General features: G+C 35.5%; 1 protein-coding gene across 1 annotated transcript; it reads right to left on the reverse strand.

The window, feature by feature from the left end:
- Nucleotides 1-16: 16 nt before the first annotated feature.
- Nucleotides 17-12,627, reverse strand: LOC110792976 (tryptophan--tRNA ligase, cytoplasmic). The gene is made up of 12 exons (XM_021997800.1): nt 12,294-12,627; nt 12,078-12,197; nt 11,205-11,390; nt 11,015-11,066; nt 10,843-10,908; nt 9,970-10,056; nt 9,348-9,440; nt 4,107-4,187; nt 3,136-3,207; nt 2,561-2,629; nt 2,365-2,475; nt 17-339 (listed from the first exon to the last, which is right to left on the reverse strand). The coding sequence occupies exons 1-12, from the start codon at nt 12,512-12,514 to the stop codon at nt 289-291; spliced, it is 1,209 nt and encodes a 402-aa protein (XP_021853492.1). The 5' UTR covers nt 12,515-12,627; the 3' UTR covers nt 17-288.
- Between the last annotated feature and the right edge of the window lie 1,550 nt (nt 12,628-14,177).

Below are 14,177 nucleotides of genomic sequence, written 5' to 3' on the forward strand. Positions count from 1 at the left end.
GTTCAATCTCCGCAACTGCGCACCAACACCAGTATCTTGAATTCATGATACCACACATTACATGGCCCAGTTGCTTCTCTTAACATATCATATCAAAAATATTACCAGGATACATCACAACAAATAAATAAATAATGTACATTGCACGGGTCAAAAACTATTTGACTGTCAACAAACACCCAGTCAAAAAAGTTGGTAATATCAATTAAGTTTCAGATCATCAATAATATCTTGGTTTTGCCTTAAAGTACGTCCAAATTCTATATCAAGTGAGTAATTTTGCTCCCATCAGTCAAACATGTGAGGGAGAGGCCTCACAGCCATGAAAGCATCCACCATCTGGAAGTCAAAACAGAAAATATAGATAAGCCATGATTAGTTACCACAGTATTAACACATTGTGTTTGAGCAAGGATTATTTGACTACTATACGACTTGTTCATAATGTAAAACAGGTAATAGTGAATCCACGCAAACATAAGCTAGTGTTATTTGGGGTAGATAAAAACGACCCCATCTCAACAAATAAATAAAAAGAAAATGACAATGAATGCAAAATTTGATGTAACACAAATGAATTCAAGGTTTACACTTTACACAGAAAGTTGCATGATAATCAATTGGTTCAACTAGGTATTTTCCCAAATCATAACACATTTTTTGGCACACACATTGTTTTGTCAAAAAAATCCTTTAAGAAAACAAGGTTTGTGTCTGATTCTGGCCAAGAAGTCAAACTTCCGGATGTTGACCCTTGTTTTTTCCCTCTTTTCGAGGGCTTTGAAGAATACTCTTGCTACTCCCCTCGCCTACTCTCTCTCTCCTCCCACTAGTCTTGCTATGACCCTCTTTGTATCTTTTCATCTTCTTCCTCTCTCACCTTTCATCTCTTACCTTCTTCTCTAAGCTATCTGATGTTCTTCCTGGTCTCATGAGAGTTGCGACTTGATGGAAACTTCACTCTATTTCCTCCCTCTAAGTTAAACTTTTTCTTATGTTCTACATCTCCTCTACTTCCCTGAATTTTGGTCTCAAACTAGACCCAAAAAAATGACAAGGATAAATTACTCTCCACCTCTTATCTTCTTCTCTAAGCCCTTTGATATTTTTCCTATCTCTATCATGGGTCATGACTTCATAGAAACTCCAATCTATTTCCTCCCTCTAAATTAAACTTTTTCTTATGTCCTTCCTCACAGCCTCTCTCTCTCTCTCTGAATTTTGGTCTCAAATCAGACCCAAAAAATGTCATGGAATATCACCCTTCAACAGATAACCTACCCCAAAAATTGCCCTCAGTGTGACCTCCTTTACCAAAGTATCTCCACCATATCAAACTTTCTGTCAAAAATTTTGTGGTGATTGTCGACAGTAACAATTTAAAACAAGGAAAAGGAGGGAAAAAAATACCCAAATTCAAAATATTGAAAATTTTCTTTTGAGAACAATGTGGTATTGTGATGTTTGATAGTCAAGAGGCCTACGATAGGACAATTCCCTCTATACAAAAAAGAATTTTCTATTCCAGTTTGATTTTCGAATTTTGGTGGGCTCAAGCAAGATCAGGTGCACAAGCAATTAGATTGAGTATTAATGTCGGGGAAAGAAGTAGTGTTACGTCAAGTAGACAGAAGGAGAGAAGGAGAGAGAGGAAGGAGATAAGTGCACAAGGAAGAGGAAGATAAGAGAGAGGAGAGAGCGTGAGAGACAAAATCATAAAAACAAAATAAAAAACAAAGGGTACTTCATGCCAAAAAGGAGAGAAATAACAAAGGTCAACAACCAAAAGTTTGACTTTTCAATCCGGCAAAAAGGTGCCGTTTTCAATAAAGATTATAAAGTACAATTACTTTATTTTATAAAAGGTACTGTGTTACATTGTTACAACTGTTGTGTTTTAAGAGGTCTTTTTTGACAAATTTTTATTTTACAACTTTTTTCACCCATTCTCTTCTGTTTGAGGGTTGTGTTATCGCCTTATCGGCTTACCGCTATTAAGCAGGTAAGAGCCCAAGGGAACAAGGATAACCATGAACTCCACTGGTTTCATATTCAGGTGAAAGTCAAATGCCTTACTTTTCACACCTGATGATCTTGTGGGGATGTATATTGATTGTTCTTATCACCTTTACAGAAACTAAAGAATGGTAAAGTTAAAAGCATAGAATTTACAGATGTTAAAACTGCTGGTAAAACTCAAAAGATTAATTTCTATATATGATGAGCGCAGCCACAAATAACAGTCACCACATGAACATATTGATTCTGGAAATATTGAGCTGCTTTCACTTTTCAGAGAAAAATGTTAGGGAAAACCCTAAAAGTTCAAAAAAGAAGTTAAATCAATCCACATAAAAAGCTCACCTCGTCAGTTACTGCAGACCGAACTCGTTGATGTCTTTCAACCATCTCTGTCAAAACGTCAATGAGCCGCTTCTTTACCTCACCTGTCAGCAGCCTTCCAGCACCATATTCCTGGACGAAAAAAACTTGGCATTTAAGTGAAGTCCCAATTGTAAAAAGGATCTAGATAAATCGACCAAAGTGATGATTATCATACTGTTTTTATGTGCTCAAGCTCAGCATCATCATCCAAGAAAAAGCCAAGATACTTGACAGGTATGTCTACCTGATTAACAACAAGAGAAAATTAACACAATAGTTAGAACTTGAAGAAAGAAGCACGTCCACGACATACAGCATTTTAGCTAAAAAAGTTACACGTCATCCTACCGTTACAGAGAGCATACACACACAGGGGAAGAGGAAACCAACAGAGTATAAAAAATTAAATTAGGCCTAATTAGTTTTGTACTTTTGTGTAAAGATTGAGAGCATATATCCTTTGAACAACCAAATAGACTGAGCACATACTCCTTTATACTAAAGCATAAAAGAGAAATTTGGATGCAAAATTAATCAGACAAGTTACACTGTTGGATAAATAATAGCTACCAAAATAGGTTTAACAATAAAAAAAGGTGAAAGTAAAATCATTGTACTCTATGACACTCAACTTCCATCATGAAATATATCATGGTCTCCCAAAAAGACTACTGAGGAACTTTCTTAGCCTCAAGCATTATTCACAAGTCCATTTCAGTAAGCACAACAGGAAAACAAACAGCAGAGTACCTCTAGATTAGCTCCATACTTTCGGTGATTTTCAATAGAATCTTGTCCACCAGAAAAGGCATATCGATTCACCTGCAGCAGCAGAAGAGTCCCTCATAAAGCAATTTGTAAAAGTTCCAAAGCTCACTACTGGCAATAAATAGAATACCATGCAGAATATCTCCTTTTGACCGAGGCAATTTGGCAGTAACCTCGAGAGATTAGAGATCTAATCAGCCAGGAATACCAAAGAATGTCCAACCATTCCTTAAAAAGAGATACTCCATCCATAAATGACAGACCACATTTCTAGTTTAAGTCATGCCAATATTATGCTCCTAAAAAAATAAAATTTAGACTTCCCCATATTGATCCCTTAATAAGAGTTCAACTACTCCCACCTTCCCTTTGTGTTTGTCCCGTTTTCCATTTTGGTCTATTCCAAAAGATAGCCCCATTACTAAAAATGATCAGGGAGACCATAACTTTACTCTCACATAAAATACATTTGGTCCCACCACTATTGTCTTTTCAATTCCACTCAATCAAATTCTAATAAAGCACTTTAGACCTTTTGTTGCATGGGGAAAACGATACGAAGGGAGTACATTGTTATGGACTTATGGTGTAATGACTGTAATCTAAATGAAATCGAAGGATGGTTGTGGTACTTTGACTCAACTTCATAAAATATTATCCCTATTCGAAAGTGATCTATTGTATAGGACCAGATGAAGTACTAGTTTATCATGTTAAAGAGACAAGGTCCATTGTATCATTGTCCTAAGAACTCCTTTTTGAACCACATTTCCTATGTCCAGCCAGTCTCCGAGAACCAACCACCCAAGGTGGTAACATGTAACTAATATTCCTCCAAACCAATGAAGAATGCCTCCATCCATCAGATACAGTAACAACTCAGTTTTGACCTACTATTAAGTCAATGCTCCATAAAGATTTAAGAGGTGGTGGTTGATATGTAGATTACAAACCTTGTCCTTGATGTTCTTTGCAGAATCAGTCACATATATTGCGGAATTAGGGTCACTTGCACTCATTTTCCCAGACTCGCCCTGTAAGAGTCAAAGCATTCACAGAGTTTCGCATACATTATTCAATGCATGGATTCTTATTTATAACAAAGTTGTCATATAGAGAAGTAACACAAAATATGCATAATGTTCAAAAAAGCCACAGCAGAACAAACACACAAGCCCAGTCCGACATTTGCATAATCTGTTTGGTACAGAACATTTAAATTACCAGAAAAAAAACTTACCAATGGACAAAGAATGGGTTTTCAGATATTTAGCAACTTAGGGGACCATTATGCATGGAAATGAAAATTATAGGGCTTAAACTAGTAGTAGCATTGATACGAAAGAAAAACAACTATTAGAGATTTAATTATTGAATTAGTCTTTATAATTTTTGGGCTTGGATTAATCTACAGATCAAAATGTTACTTTACTTTATGGTGTACGATTGTGCTTCGAGTTGCTAGGTGATACGACCACGTTATGTTTCTTAGTGGGCGGGAACTTAAAACTCTAGAAAGCTAAGTGGATCAACGATTTGAAGAGTTATAACTCTTAACTCTTAAGTGGTGAAATCATATGACCGAGTAGATTAAGTATTCTCGTTAGCTTATAACTCTTGTCCCGCAAGTTTGTAATTTTAATTAGGATATTTTAGTTTCAGTATTTTATTTTATTTAGGATTCTTGTTCGTCAAGACTTATCTAATGGAGACTTGTCACTTTTATTATTCAGATTATATTGATACAAAAAATTGATGCTTTACATTGTTCGTGAGTTTAAGGTAGTGTTCTCTTCACCTGAATTTCACTTATCTTATCTTATTGGCCCTGAACTTATCTTTATCTTATCTTATCTTATTCACCCTTATCTTATCTCATCTCATCTGAACTTATTGATCCTTATCTTATCTTATCTTATCTTATTGACCATTATCTTATCTTATCTTATCTTATTGAAACTTATAGAATGAACTTATGTAATATTTACCTTACCTTATCTTATCTTATCTTATCTTTTCTTATCTTATTGGCCCTGAACTTATCTTATCTCATCTTATTGACCCTGAACTTAACTTATCTTATCTTATCTTATCTTATTGACCCTTATTTTATCTTATTTTATCTCATTTCTTATTAGACCTGAAATAAGTGAAAATAAGGTGAAGAGAACAGAGCTTAATTACTTATTAGCTTTAGGATAATTTGGTAATATTAATCCAACCTTTCGCCGATTTTCTTTTATTAATATCACCTCCGACATATTTTTTAATAATCCCACTTTTACTGCCCAACGACTTTTATTGGGTTTAAGTGACCTGTAACCAGTGAAAAAGTAAACTAGATGGTGATGAATTGATGATGATGACTGAATATATCGAGGGAGAAGAGGGAGAGTACTTCCACATGGGACATATTACCGCCTACAACAGATTTATGACCTGTTGGGCCCAATAAAAGTCGTTGGGTAGTAAAGGTGGGATTATTAAAAAATATGTCGTAGGTGACTTTAATAAAAGAAAATCGGCCAAAGGTTGGATTAATATTACCAAATTTTCCTTAGCTTTATTATAATTCTAGGGTTTAGGATCAAGAACATCTAGGACTTAGTTTCAGGAGTGATCTGAGTGTTAGATCTCTCGTTCATAGGAGTTTCAAGAGTGATCTCTTGTGTTTGAGGATTCGAATTGTGAGTTCAAGAGTGTTCCACGAGGAGAAATATCAGTTACTTACGCGTTGTGAACTAGATGTTCATCAAGAGGGCTTCTTTACACATCAAGAATAAGTATACTAAACAAGAGACTATCCAGTCAAAGTTCAAAACGAAATATAAAAGTATGGACAAGAATTTAAATGAAGTGCACATGAAGAATAATGGCAAAAGTAAATACTCCCTCCAACCCTATGTTAACGTCCCATTTCTCCACAAAATCTTGTCCCTATTTAAACGCCCCATTTCTCCCCCTAAAGCTTTTGCTTGTTTAAACATTTCATTTCTACTCCACTACTCCCTCCATCCCTAAAAGATTGGCCCGTATTCCTTTTTGAGTTGTCCCTATTTGTTTGCCTCATCCCATTAATGGTATGTGGTTCTCACATGTCTTGCCTCACATACTATTATTTAATTTAGTAAAAAGACAAGACTACAAACCCACTAGCTTTTCTTTTGCCTTCTTTCTCCCTTAATAAAGTGAGAAATGTTGTTTTGGGCAATTTTTTTAGACGGAAGGAGTATTTTTTTTTTTTCACTTTTAGTCAATTAAACCCCAACGTCTTCCTCTTTGTATTCATCTTTAATCAACCAAAACCCAATACCTTCTTTCATTATGTCCCTTTGATCAATCAAACTCCACTATCTTTTACTTCTTTTTAATTCACCTTGAATCAACCAAACCCCACTATCTTTTTTTTTATTCACCTCCTACAAACACAGACATTAGAGAAATAGGGGAAGTTTAAATAGGGACAGAGGGGTGGTAAGTTTATGGTTTATTTCTTAATTATTGAACATTTAGGTTCCGTTATGTAATCCTTGTACAACTAGGATTCCCACTCTTTCTAATTCCGTATAGTGTATTATTTGTATGTATATTGCCTAATGGGATACATCTTTCTCAGGATTCACCCTAGACCCATTCTCAGCCCGACCTCCTGATCTAATTGGAAGATCCCGAGCTTGAATTTAGGTTGGTAGGAACATAACTTACCAAAACACTCACCTAAATCATTATTTTTTACACATAATTAATTGATCAAAATACGTCATAAAATTAATCATGTACAACCTACAAGAAAGAGAAAGGCAATCAAAACCCATGATTCTCTTATTAGTTGTTTGGTTGGTTTTTTTTACATTCCTTTCCCCATTTTTCTTTTTGAAGGTCTCTCAATCTTTTCTAACTTGATTCCCCAGCCCACCTACCTTGGGACATGAGGATTCCCTCATTCTCCTCTATCTCTCAACTCCATAATCCATATCATCTTCAACCCGACCTCTTTGTAACCACACCACTACCAACGCAACCATGCTAGTTACCTCCACCCAACAACAAACACTTTACTGCCTTAGTAAACACTGTATATGAGTAATATGACTAACCTTGCTCAAAACCGACACTCCCACTGTCACTAGGCTTGCCGCGACCATACCCACACCACCATGTCGGAAAGTCAGAAAGAAAACACCCAACGACCCAAGCTAAGGTTTGATCTACCACCTCTATAGATCACTCTTCACTGACAGACAATGGCTTACACCGCCATCCCCACCATTAAACTGTTTGAATCTCTAACTTCACCACCATCATGAGATCTAATAACACCATTACGACCGAAAATAATTAGGCTATAATCTGTCTAATCGCGTACCTCACATCGCGAATTCTCACCAAAATCAATCAATTGGTGGTTAAATTCTATTATTGAAAATCTAAGCCTAGAAATTCCGCGGCCGAATTCAGCGATGGAGATGGCCAGACTTGTGGAATCAATTACTCCCTCCGCTTTTTCTTTCTTTTTATGTATCCACTTTAAAAAATGAGGTTTTTTTTTTATTATGTATCGACTTCTACTTTATTCTAATTTTGTCAAACATTTTTTACCATCTTACCCCTTTTCCCCATAACAATTACACATTTTCATCATCTCTCTCCTGCTTTACCCACTATTAGCCATTAATTTATTATATCTCTCTTACTCTTTCCCCCTTTTTCTTACACTCAATCCTCACTTCTCTAAACAAGAGTCTACAGTAAAGGGGAACATAAAAAAGACGGAGGGAGTATGAAGAAAGAAAGTGAAGGAGGGGAACCATGCTTTATGCTTGCGACAAAGAGCAGAAGACGACAGAAGATAAAGGTGGAGGCACTATTTGGGGCGGCTGATGTTGATTGTTCACCAAGGAACCTTGGTTTGGTTCTCCTCCTAACCAAACATAACATTGAGTTTCCCTTTCTTGTTTCTTTTCCTCTCATTTCTCTTTCTTGATTCTTTTCATTTCCATTGAACTCTTCCCTATTTCACTTTATTTTATTCATTTTCCTTGGTATGAGTAGCTTAATACTACCTCCGCTTCGAAATAATGGGGACACTTACGCATTTCAGAACAACCAAGATAAATGATTGGAACGTAAGAATAAGAATAGGAAAAGTGGAATGTTGTAAGAAAAGAATAAAAAAAAAATTAGATTGAGTGGAGTGGTGTAAGAAAAGAAGAATAAAAAAATAAGTTGGATGAAAAGTTATAAGTAAAAAGAAAATATAAAAGTAGATTGAGTGGAAAGTTGTAAGTAAAGTGGAAAAAAGAGTAGTGTGAAATCATTAAATATGATGAGTCATATACCAAAATTAGAATAAAGCACATTGTCCCTATTATTTTGAAACACCCTTTTAAGGAAACCGTACCCATTATTTTGAAACGGAGGGAGTAAGTGGGAAGAACTTTGTAGAACGGAGGGAGTATTACCCAATTATTGCAACAGTCACTAAAGTAACCATAAGCTAATCATATTTAGGCTTGTTCTTATTTACTTTTTGCACAAATATTTAGGCATGTTTTCTGTACCTTAAAGGACCCAATTTATCGGAAAAATCAGTTTCTATGTAGTAAAAGTAGTAACTTCACGTCATAAAATATGCTAGTTAAAATCAGAACTATTCAGTAAAAACAAACCCAGTTCAGTAGAATCAAGTGAAGAGAACAGGGCTATATTTTACAAGAGCTTGAAAAGCACACATACATAGTACTTTCTATTGTACGTAGTACCTTATAGTATAAATACTTTCTATTATACATGGGCGTAAATATAAATACTTTCTATTATATATGGCATGACAAAATTTTAACATGCGTGTATATATAAATACTTTCTTTTCTATTATACGTAGAACCTTAAGGGACCAACAAGAACAGAAATCGGCAAAGCAAATCAAAGTGTTTCTATGCATGGAAAATAAGGATATATTATACAAAGGTAACACCAGATCTGAATTAAGCAACTTTGATCATTAGATCTCTGTTTTATCCACCGTTCTAAAAGATGCATAAGATAAACTAATTCTTAATGCTTGCTAAAATTATTAATGTGATGCAATTATGCAGCTTAAATTCCTAGATTCCCCAAAAACATCAGCATGGCCATTAACTCCTTAGAAAATGGACTTGGTAGGTTCATCAGTAATCTTGTGTCAAAATTACCTGAAGTGCAGGAAAGAAGGAAGACTCGATCAAAGCAGGTTTTTGATATCCTATCCGTGGAGCAACATCTCTTGCCATTCTGAAGAAAGGATCCTGGAAAGTGTAACAAGATATTTATTAGCAGAGGATTTGAAGAACAATAAGAATGGAAATTTTCAGGCCCAACCTAAGTAAACGATCTGCAACATACATCAATCAGACCTAGCAACTTTAGCCACAGAGTGCCCCTCTTACAGCACCAAGCAATCAAGGCCTGGGCTTGACACCCTTCAGGTCTCAGACTCTCAGGTAAATAGAACATTCAATTTCAAGATGACAAACATCAATAATGGCATGGCCTGACTCCCACACCTTTCATATCTCCCCCCCCCCCCCCCCCCCTCACAAGTGAAATTTCTACATGATGTCAAGTTCAAAACCATTAGGGCATCATTTGGCCAGATGATAGATGCAGACTCAAAATTTACAACGTGCTGGAGACAAAACAATTACTCCCTACTAGATTTCAGGCCTAATGCAAATCAATTTAAAGTTTTAAACAATCAAACAAGTAAATAGCAGCATAATGGATTATAGTCAGAAAAAATAGAGTAAATGGCAAGATAAGATAAAAAGACTCAACCTGATCAATTGCACAAGGAATCAAACACCGAATATTATCTTGGCCATCAAATAAGTGAGGAAATGAGCTGGAAAAGGCAGGGGCTGCCTGCAACCACAAGAATGTATCAGTACAAAGATTCAATTGTAAAGTTCCCAAGAAGCAAAGATTAATCAAAGAAGTTTTCGCCTGATTTGCTATAAAGAAACATATTAAGGACAATATTGCATACCACTGACAACATTTCACTCTAAAATTCTAATTTGAACCCTTCCTAGTTGGACAATATTGCATACCTCTGACAATGGTACAAGATAAGAAAAAGGGTCAGACCAACCCAGCATTAACTCAGCCATTTCAATCAACACATATAAAAGGAACCTTGGCACCAGTAATAACATACTCCCTCCGTTCCTTTTTTATCTTCCTGTTTTCATATATAGCGTTCCTATTTGTTCTTCCTGTTTCTTTTTGTGGACATGATTTTTTACCCAAATACCCTTCTTTATATTTCTAATTACCAAAAATACCTAAGAATCTTTACATATTCTACCATAAATTTCCCCACCATCCCTTATTTAATTCATTCACATTTCCCCAATCACCCACCCAACCCCACTTTTATGATTTTTTATTACTTTAAAATCTTCTCTTTCCTTCATTTCTTTATTACAATCATTACTCTTACACTCAATTATTACAAGATTTTAGTTTTCTTAACTTCCACCCCGATTCCACAATAGGAAGATCAAAAAGGAACGGAGGGAGTAGATCAAAAGAAAAGCAATTGTGAACACAATAACACAGCCCTGATTGGCAATGGTCCACGAAACTGTTCGGAAAACTCAAGCAGCAATTACAAGACCTAAATACTAAACACACAACAGAGAGTACCTCAATAGTAGGAAAAAATACTTTGCCAATGTGGTCTTCATTATTAAAACCAAATATACCAAAAACCTGCAATAACCATTCAAAATCAACTCATGCTCCATGTCAGAGACCAAGAACTGTGACAAAATAAAACTATATCTGCAGAGTAACTCTATCATAAAAGAAAAACTACCTTGTTGAGTGTGACACACTTGGCAATTTTGATCATATTCTTGTAGAATTTACTGTAAAAGAAGTTTGAGTCAGTGTAAATTATCACCACCTAATTTATAAGCCTCCTCACAGAGACTAAAATCATCCAAACTGCAATACGAATATTTGTTACTTGCAAGTATATCCAACAAATCAATGTTTATACTAACCCGCCAACAAAGTTGAAGTCAGTAAAAATGAAGGTTCTCGACACGTCAAATCCACAGGCAATAATATCCTTCGCATTCTCACGTGCAAGTCTAACGCTCTCCTCCACAGAGAGGTCCTTCCACATGCACTTCTCATCATCCGTTAACTGAATCACCAATGGCACCTTAAAAGCATCCTGCAGATACCTATACCCTTCAAGTATTAGTAAAGATGAATTTCCCAAAAAGAGAACAATAATATGGCAAACAGTAGGACTCGTGCTAACAATGGTCACACTTGGGAGGAAACATGAAAAACAATTGAAAACACTTGCTTGAAAACATATTGGTTGCCTATGCCCTGTGGTTTAGTAATCCTAGAGACTTTAAATAGTGTACAGAAAAATAAAGAACTAGATAACATTGAAAGAAAAGTCTTTTCTTCCCTACGCTTTCCTCATTCTCGTCCATATTCAAATTTATCAGATAAATTAAGATTACCTTTAACAGAAGTAAGATACATTCATTCCAGATATCACCAAAAATTAAGGAAAAACTACTTCCTAGCACCGCAAAAACTAATTAAAAGCTTAATGAATGACGGAGACATAATTATAAAAAATTTAATTTCAGGACTGCAGCGCCATTTACATTCAATTCCTTCAAAACAACCTAGGTTGCCTACATTCCGCACCTCAATGCAACAACTTGGATAAATTCACACAGATTTCTCAAATCAGCCTATAAATTTCAATATAAATTTCAACACAAATCATCACCACAAAGTTCAATTTCGCTTATTCCTCCACTTCTCACAGCTCCATTTCGGGTAATGTAATTAAATTAAGCAAAAAACCAACCCAATTTACAAAGAGATAGGAGAAAGAATAGTACTTAGTGAACGTGAAAGGAACCAAATGCCCCAAATGCAGAGCTTCAGAGGAAGGACCTCTTCCAGTATACAAGTAAAACTTCTCACCTCTTTCGTACGCATCAAGTATCGCAGTCAAATCACTGCAAAATCCAGCAATAACAAAACACAAAGCATCATACAAATTGATCGTCGGCGAAATTGAAGAAATATATACAGATTGAAGAGAAAGAAAAAACCGGTGAGCGAAGAAGACGCCGCGACGGAGGAAGATGTGAGCAGGGCGGCCAGTTAGACGTTCGACGCGTTCGATGAGAGCGGAATCAATTCGTTGGCAGCCGAATTGATCGATCAGCTTATCGTAGTCGATTTTGCCGCCTTCTTTGCCAGATACCTCCCATGGAGTCACCATTTGAGCATGGTCGCCCTCCATTGGAGTGCTTTCACCATTGTCCGCCATTGGAGTGCACTCTTTCTCAGCCGCCAACCGTGGTTTGAGTAGAGAGCTGTAGAGGAGTAATAGACTCGTTTGGGGTATGTTCGGGACTCGGGAGGGATGCTGAGATTATCACTCCGACTAAATTCTTGTACAGTTCTGCCGTATTCACAAAATAATTACGGAGAATGGTGTAAAAAATTATTGTGTAAAAATGTTACCTAATCTACTCCCTCCGTCCCGAAATACTCGACCCGGTTTGACCGGCACAGAGTTTAAGGGACTTGAATTGACTTATTTAATTTAATAGGTAGTAGTTGATAGTGGGTATTATTTTAATGTAGTTAGTGGGGGTTGGGTTAAGAGGTGGGGTTGGGGGAGAGTAAGGGTTGAATTTTTAATTATTTTTTGTATGGAGTAGGGGGTAGGTGGGTTAATAGGGGTGGAGTGAGAAATAATATAATATTGTTAGAATATTTCCATTTTTAGAAACAGGTCAAGTATTAAGGGACGGCCCGATAAGGAAAACAGGTCAAGTATTCCGGGACGGAGGGAGTATCATTTTATGGTAAATACAAGAAAGACAACCGCAAATGGTTAGGTACACTCGATAGTATCGGAAGGTACTCAAGCGCGTTAAAATAAAGTCATGTTCGCTTTTATGAAAAAATAACATTAGCTTTGTAAAAAATAACGTGAAAGGAAAAATAACATAAGTTTAAAAGTGTTTGTCTCTAAATTTTAAACGGTTTATGTTGCAAATTTACATCAAATTTGAATTAACGGATTGAAATATGGTTTAAAAGATAAAAAAGTTAAAGGTTGAAGAGAAAGAAAATCACATACTATTAAGTATTAACCTGAGTAAGAAATAAATAACACAAAGTGATACTGACGTAACATACACACTAACATAGATAACACAAGATTTTAGTTAACTATTACTCTGTTTTGACTTAGGAGAACATAAATTGTTCTGCATGCTTGAGCTTTCATCTCCTTTATCATCATTACTCTCCTCATTCAGATTCTCTTCATTTTCGTTAGTTTATCTGTATTACAAAATAACAAGATTTTAAATAAGGAAATTTTGTGAAACACTACCTTTAAGTTTGGTGGTTTTGTGAATTGCTACCTTATAAAAACTTTTTTTAATTTAACTACCTTATAAGTTTGGTTTGTTTGACTAACACTACCATTTGACGTTTTTCGTTAATGTTTTCCGTCGTGTATTTCTTTTATTCTTTTAAATATCTCTGTTCATTTGTCATTTTGTGCATTTGCCATATTAAATAATCGTTGTAGTGGAGTCCAAAGACGTAAAACATTAACAAAAAACGGCAAATGGTAGTGTTAGTCAAACAAACCAAACTTATAAGGTAGTAAAATATAATTTCCTTTTTAAAAGGTAGCAATTCACAAAACCACCAAACTTAAAGGTAGTGTTTCACTGAATTTCCTTTAAATAATCATTGCAAAAACCATGGGTATCATCGAATATACAATAAATGACATAAGTACAAGATAGAGTAGCATATATTATGTCAAAAATAAAATGCGTATGAAAACAAATTAACTTATAAATTGACGGGAATTACGAACTGAAGTTTAATTCATGATGCAATTGTGTCATCGTCTTCAAGTTATTCAGAACTACAATTGTACAATTAAAAAGAAAAAAAAACTC

The sequence above is a fragment of the Spinacia oleracea genome, chromosome 4, assembly GCF_020520425.1.
Source record: "Spinacia oleracea cultivar Varoflay chromosome 4, BTI_SOV_V1, whole genome shotgun sequence".
In the NCBI taxonomy this organism is placed as follows: domain Eukaryota; kingdom Viridiplantae; phylum Streptophyta; class Magnoliopsida; order Caryophyllales; family Amaranthaceae; genus Spinacia; species Spinacia oleracea.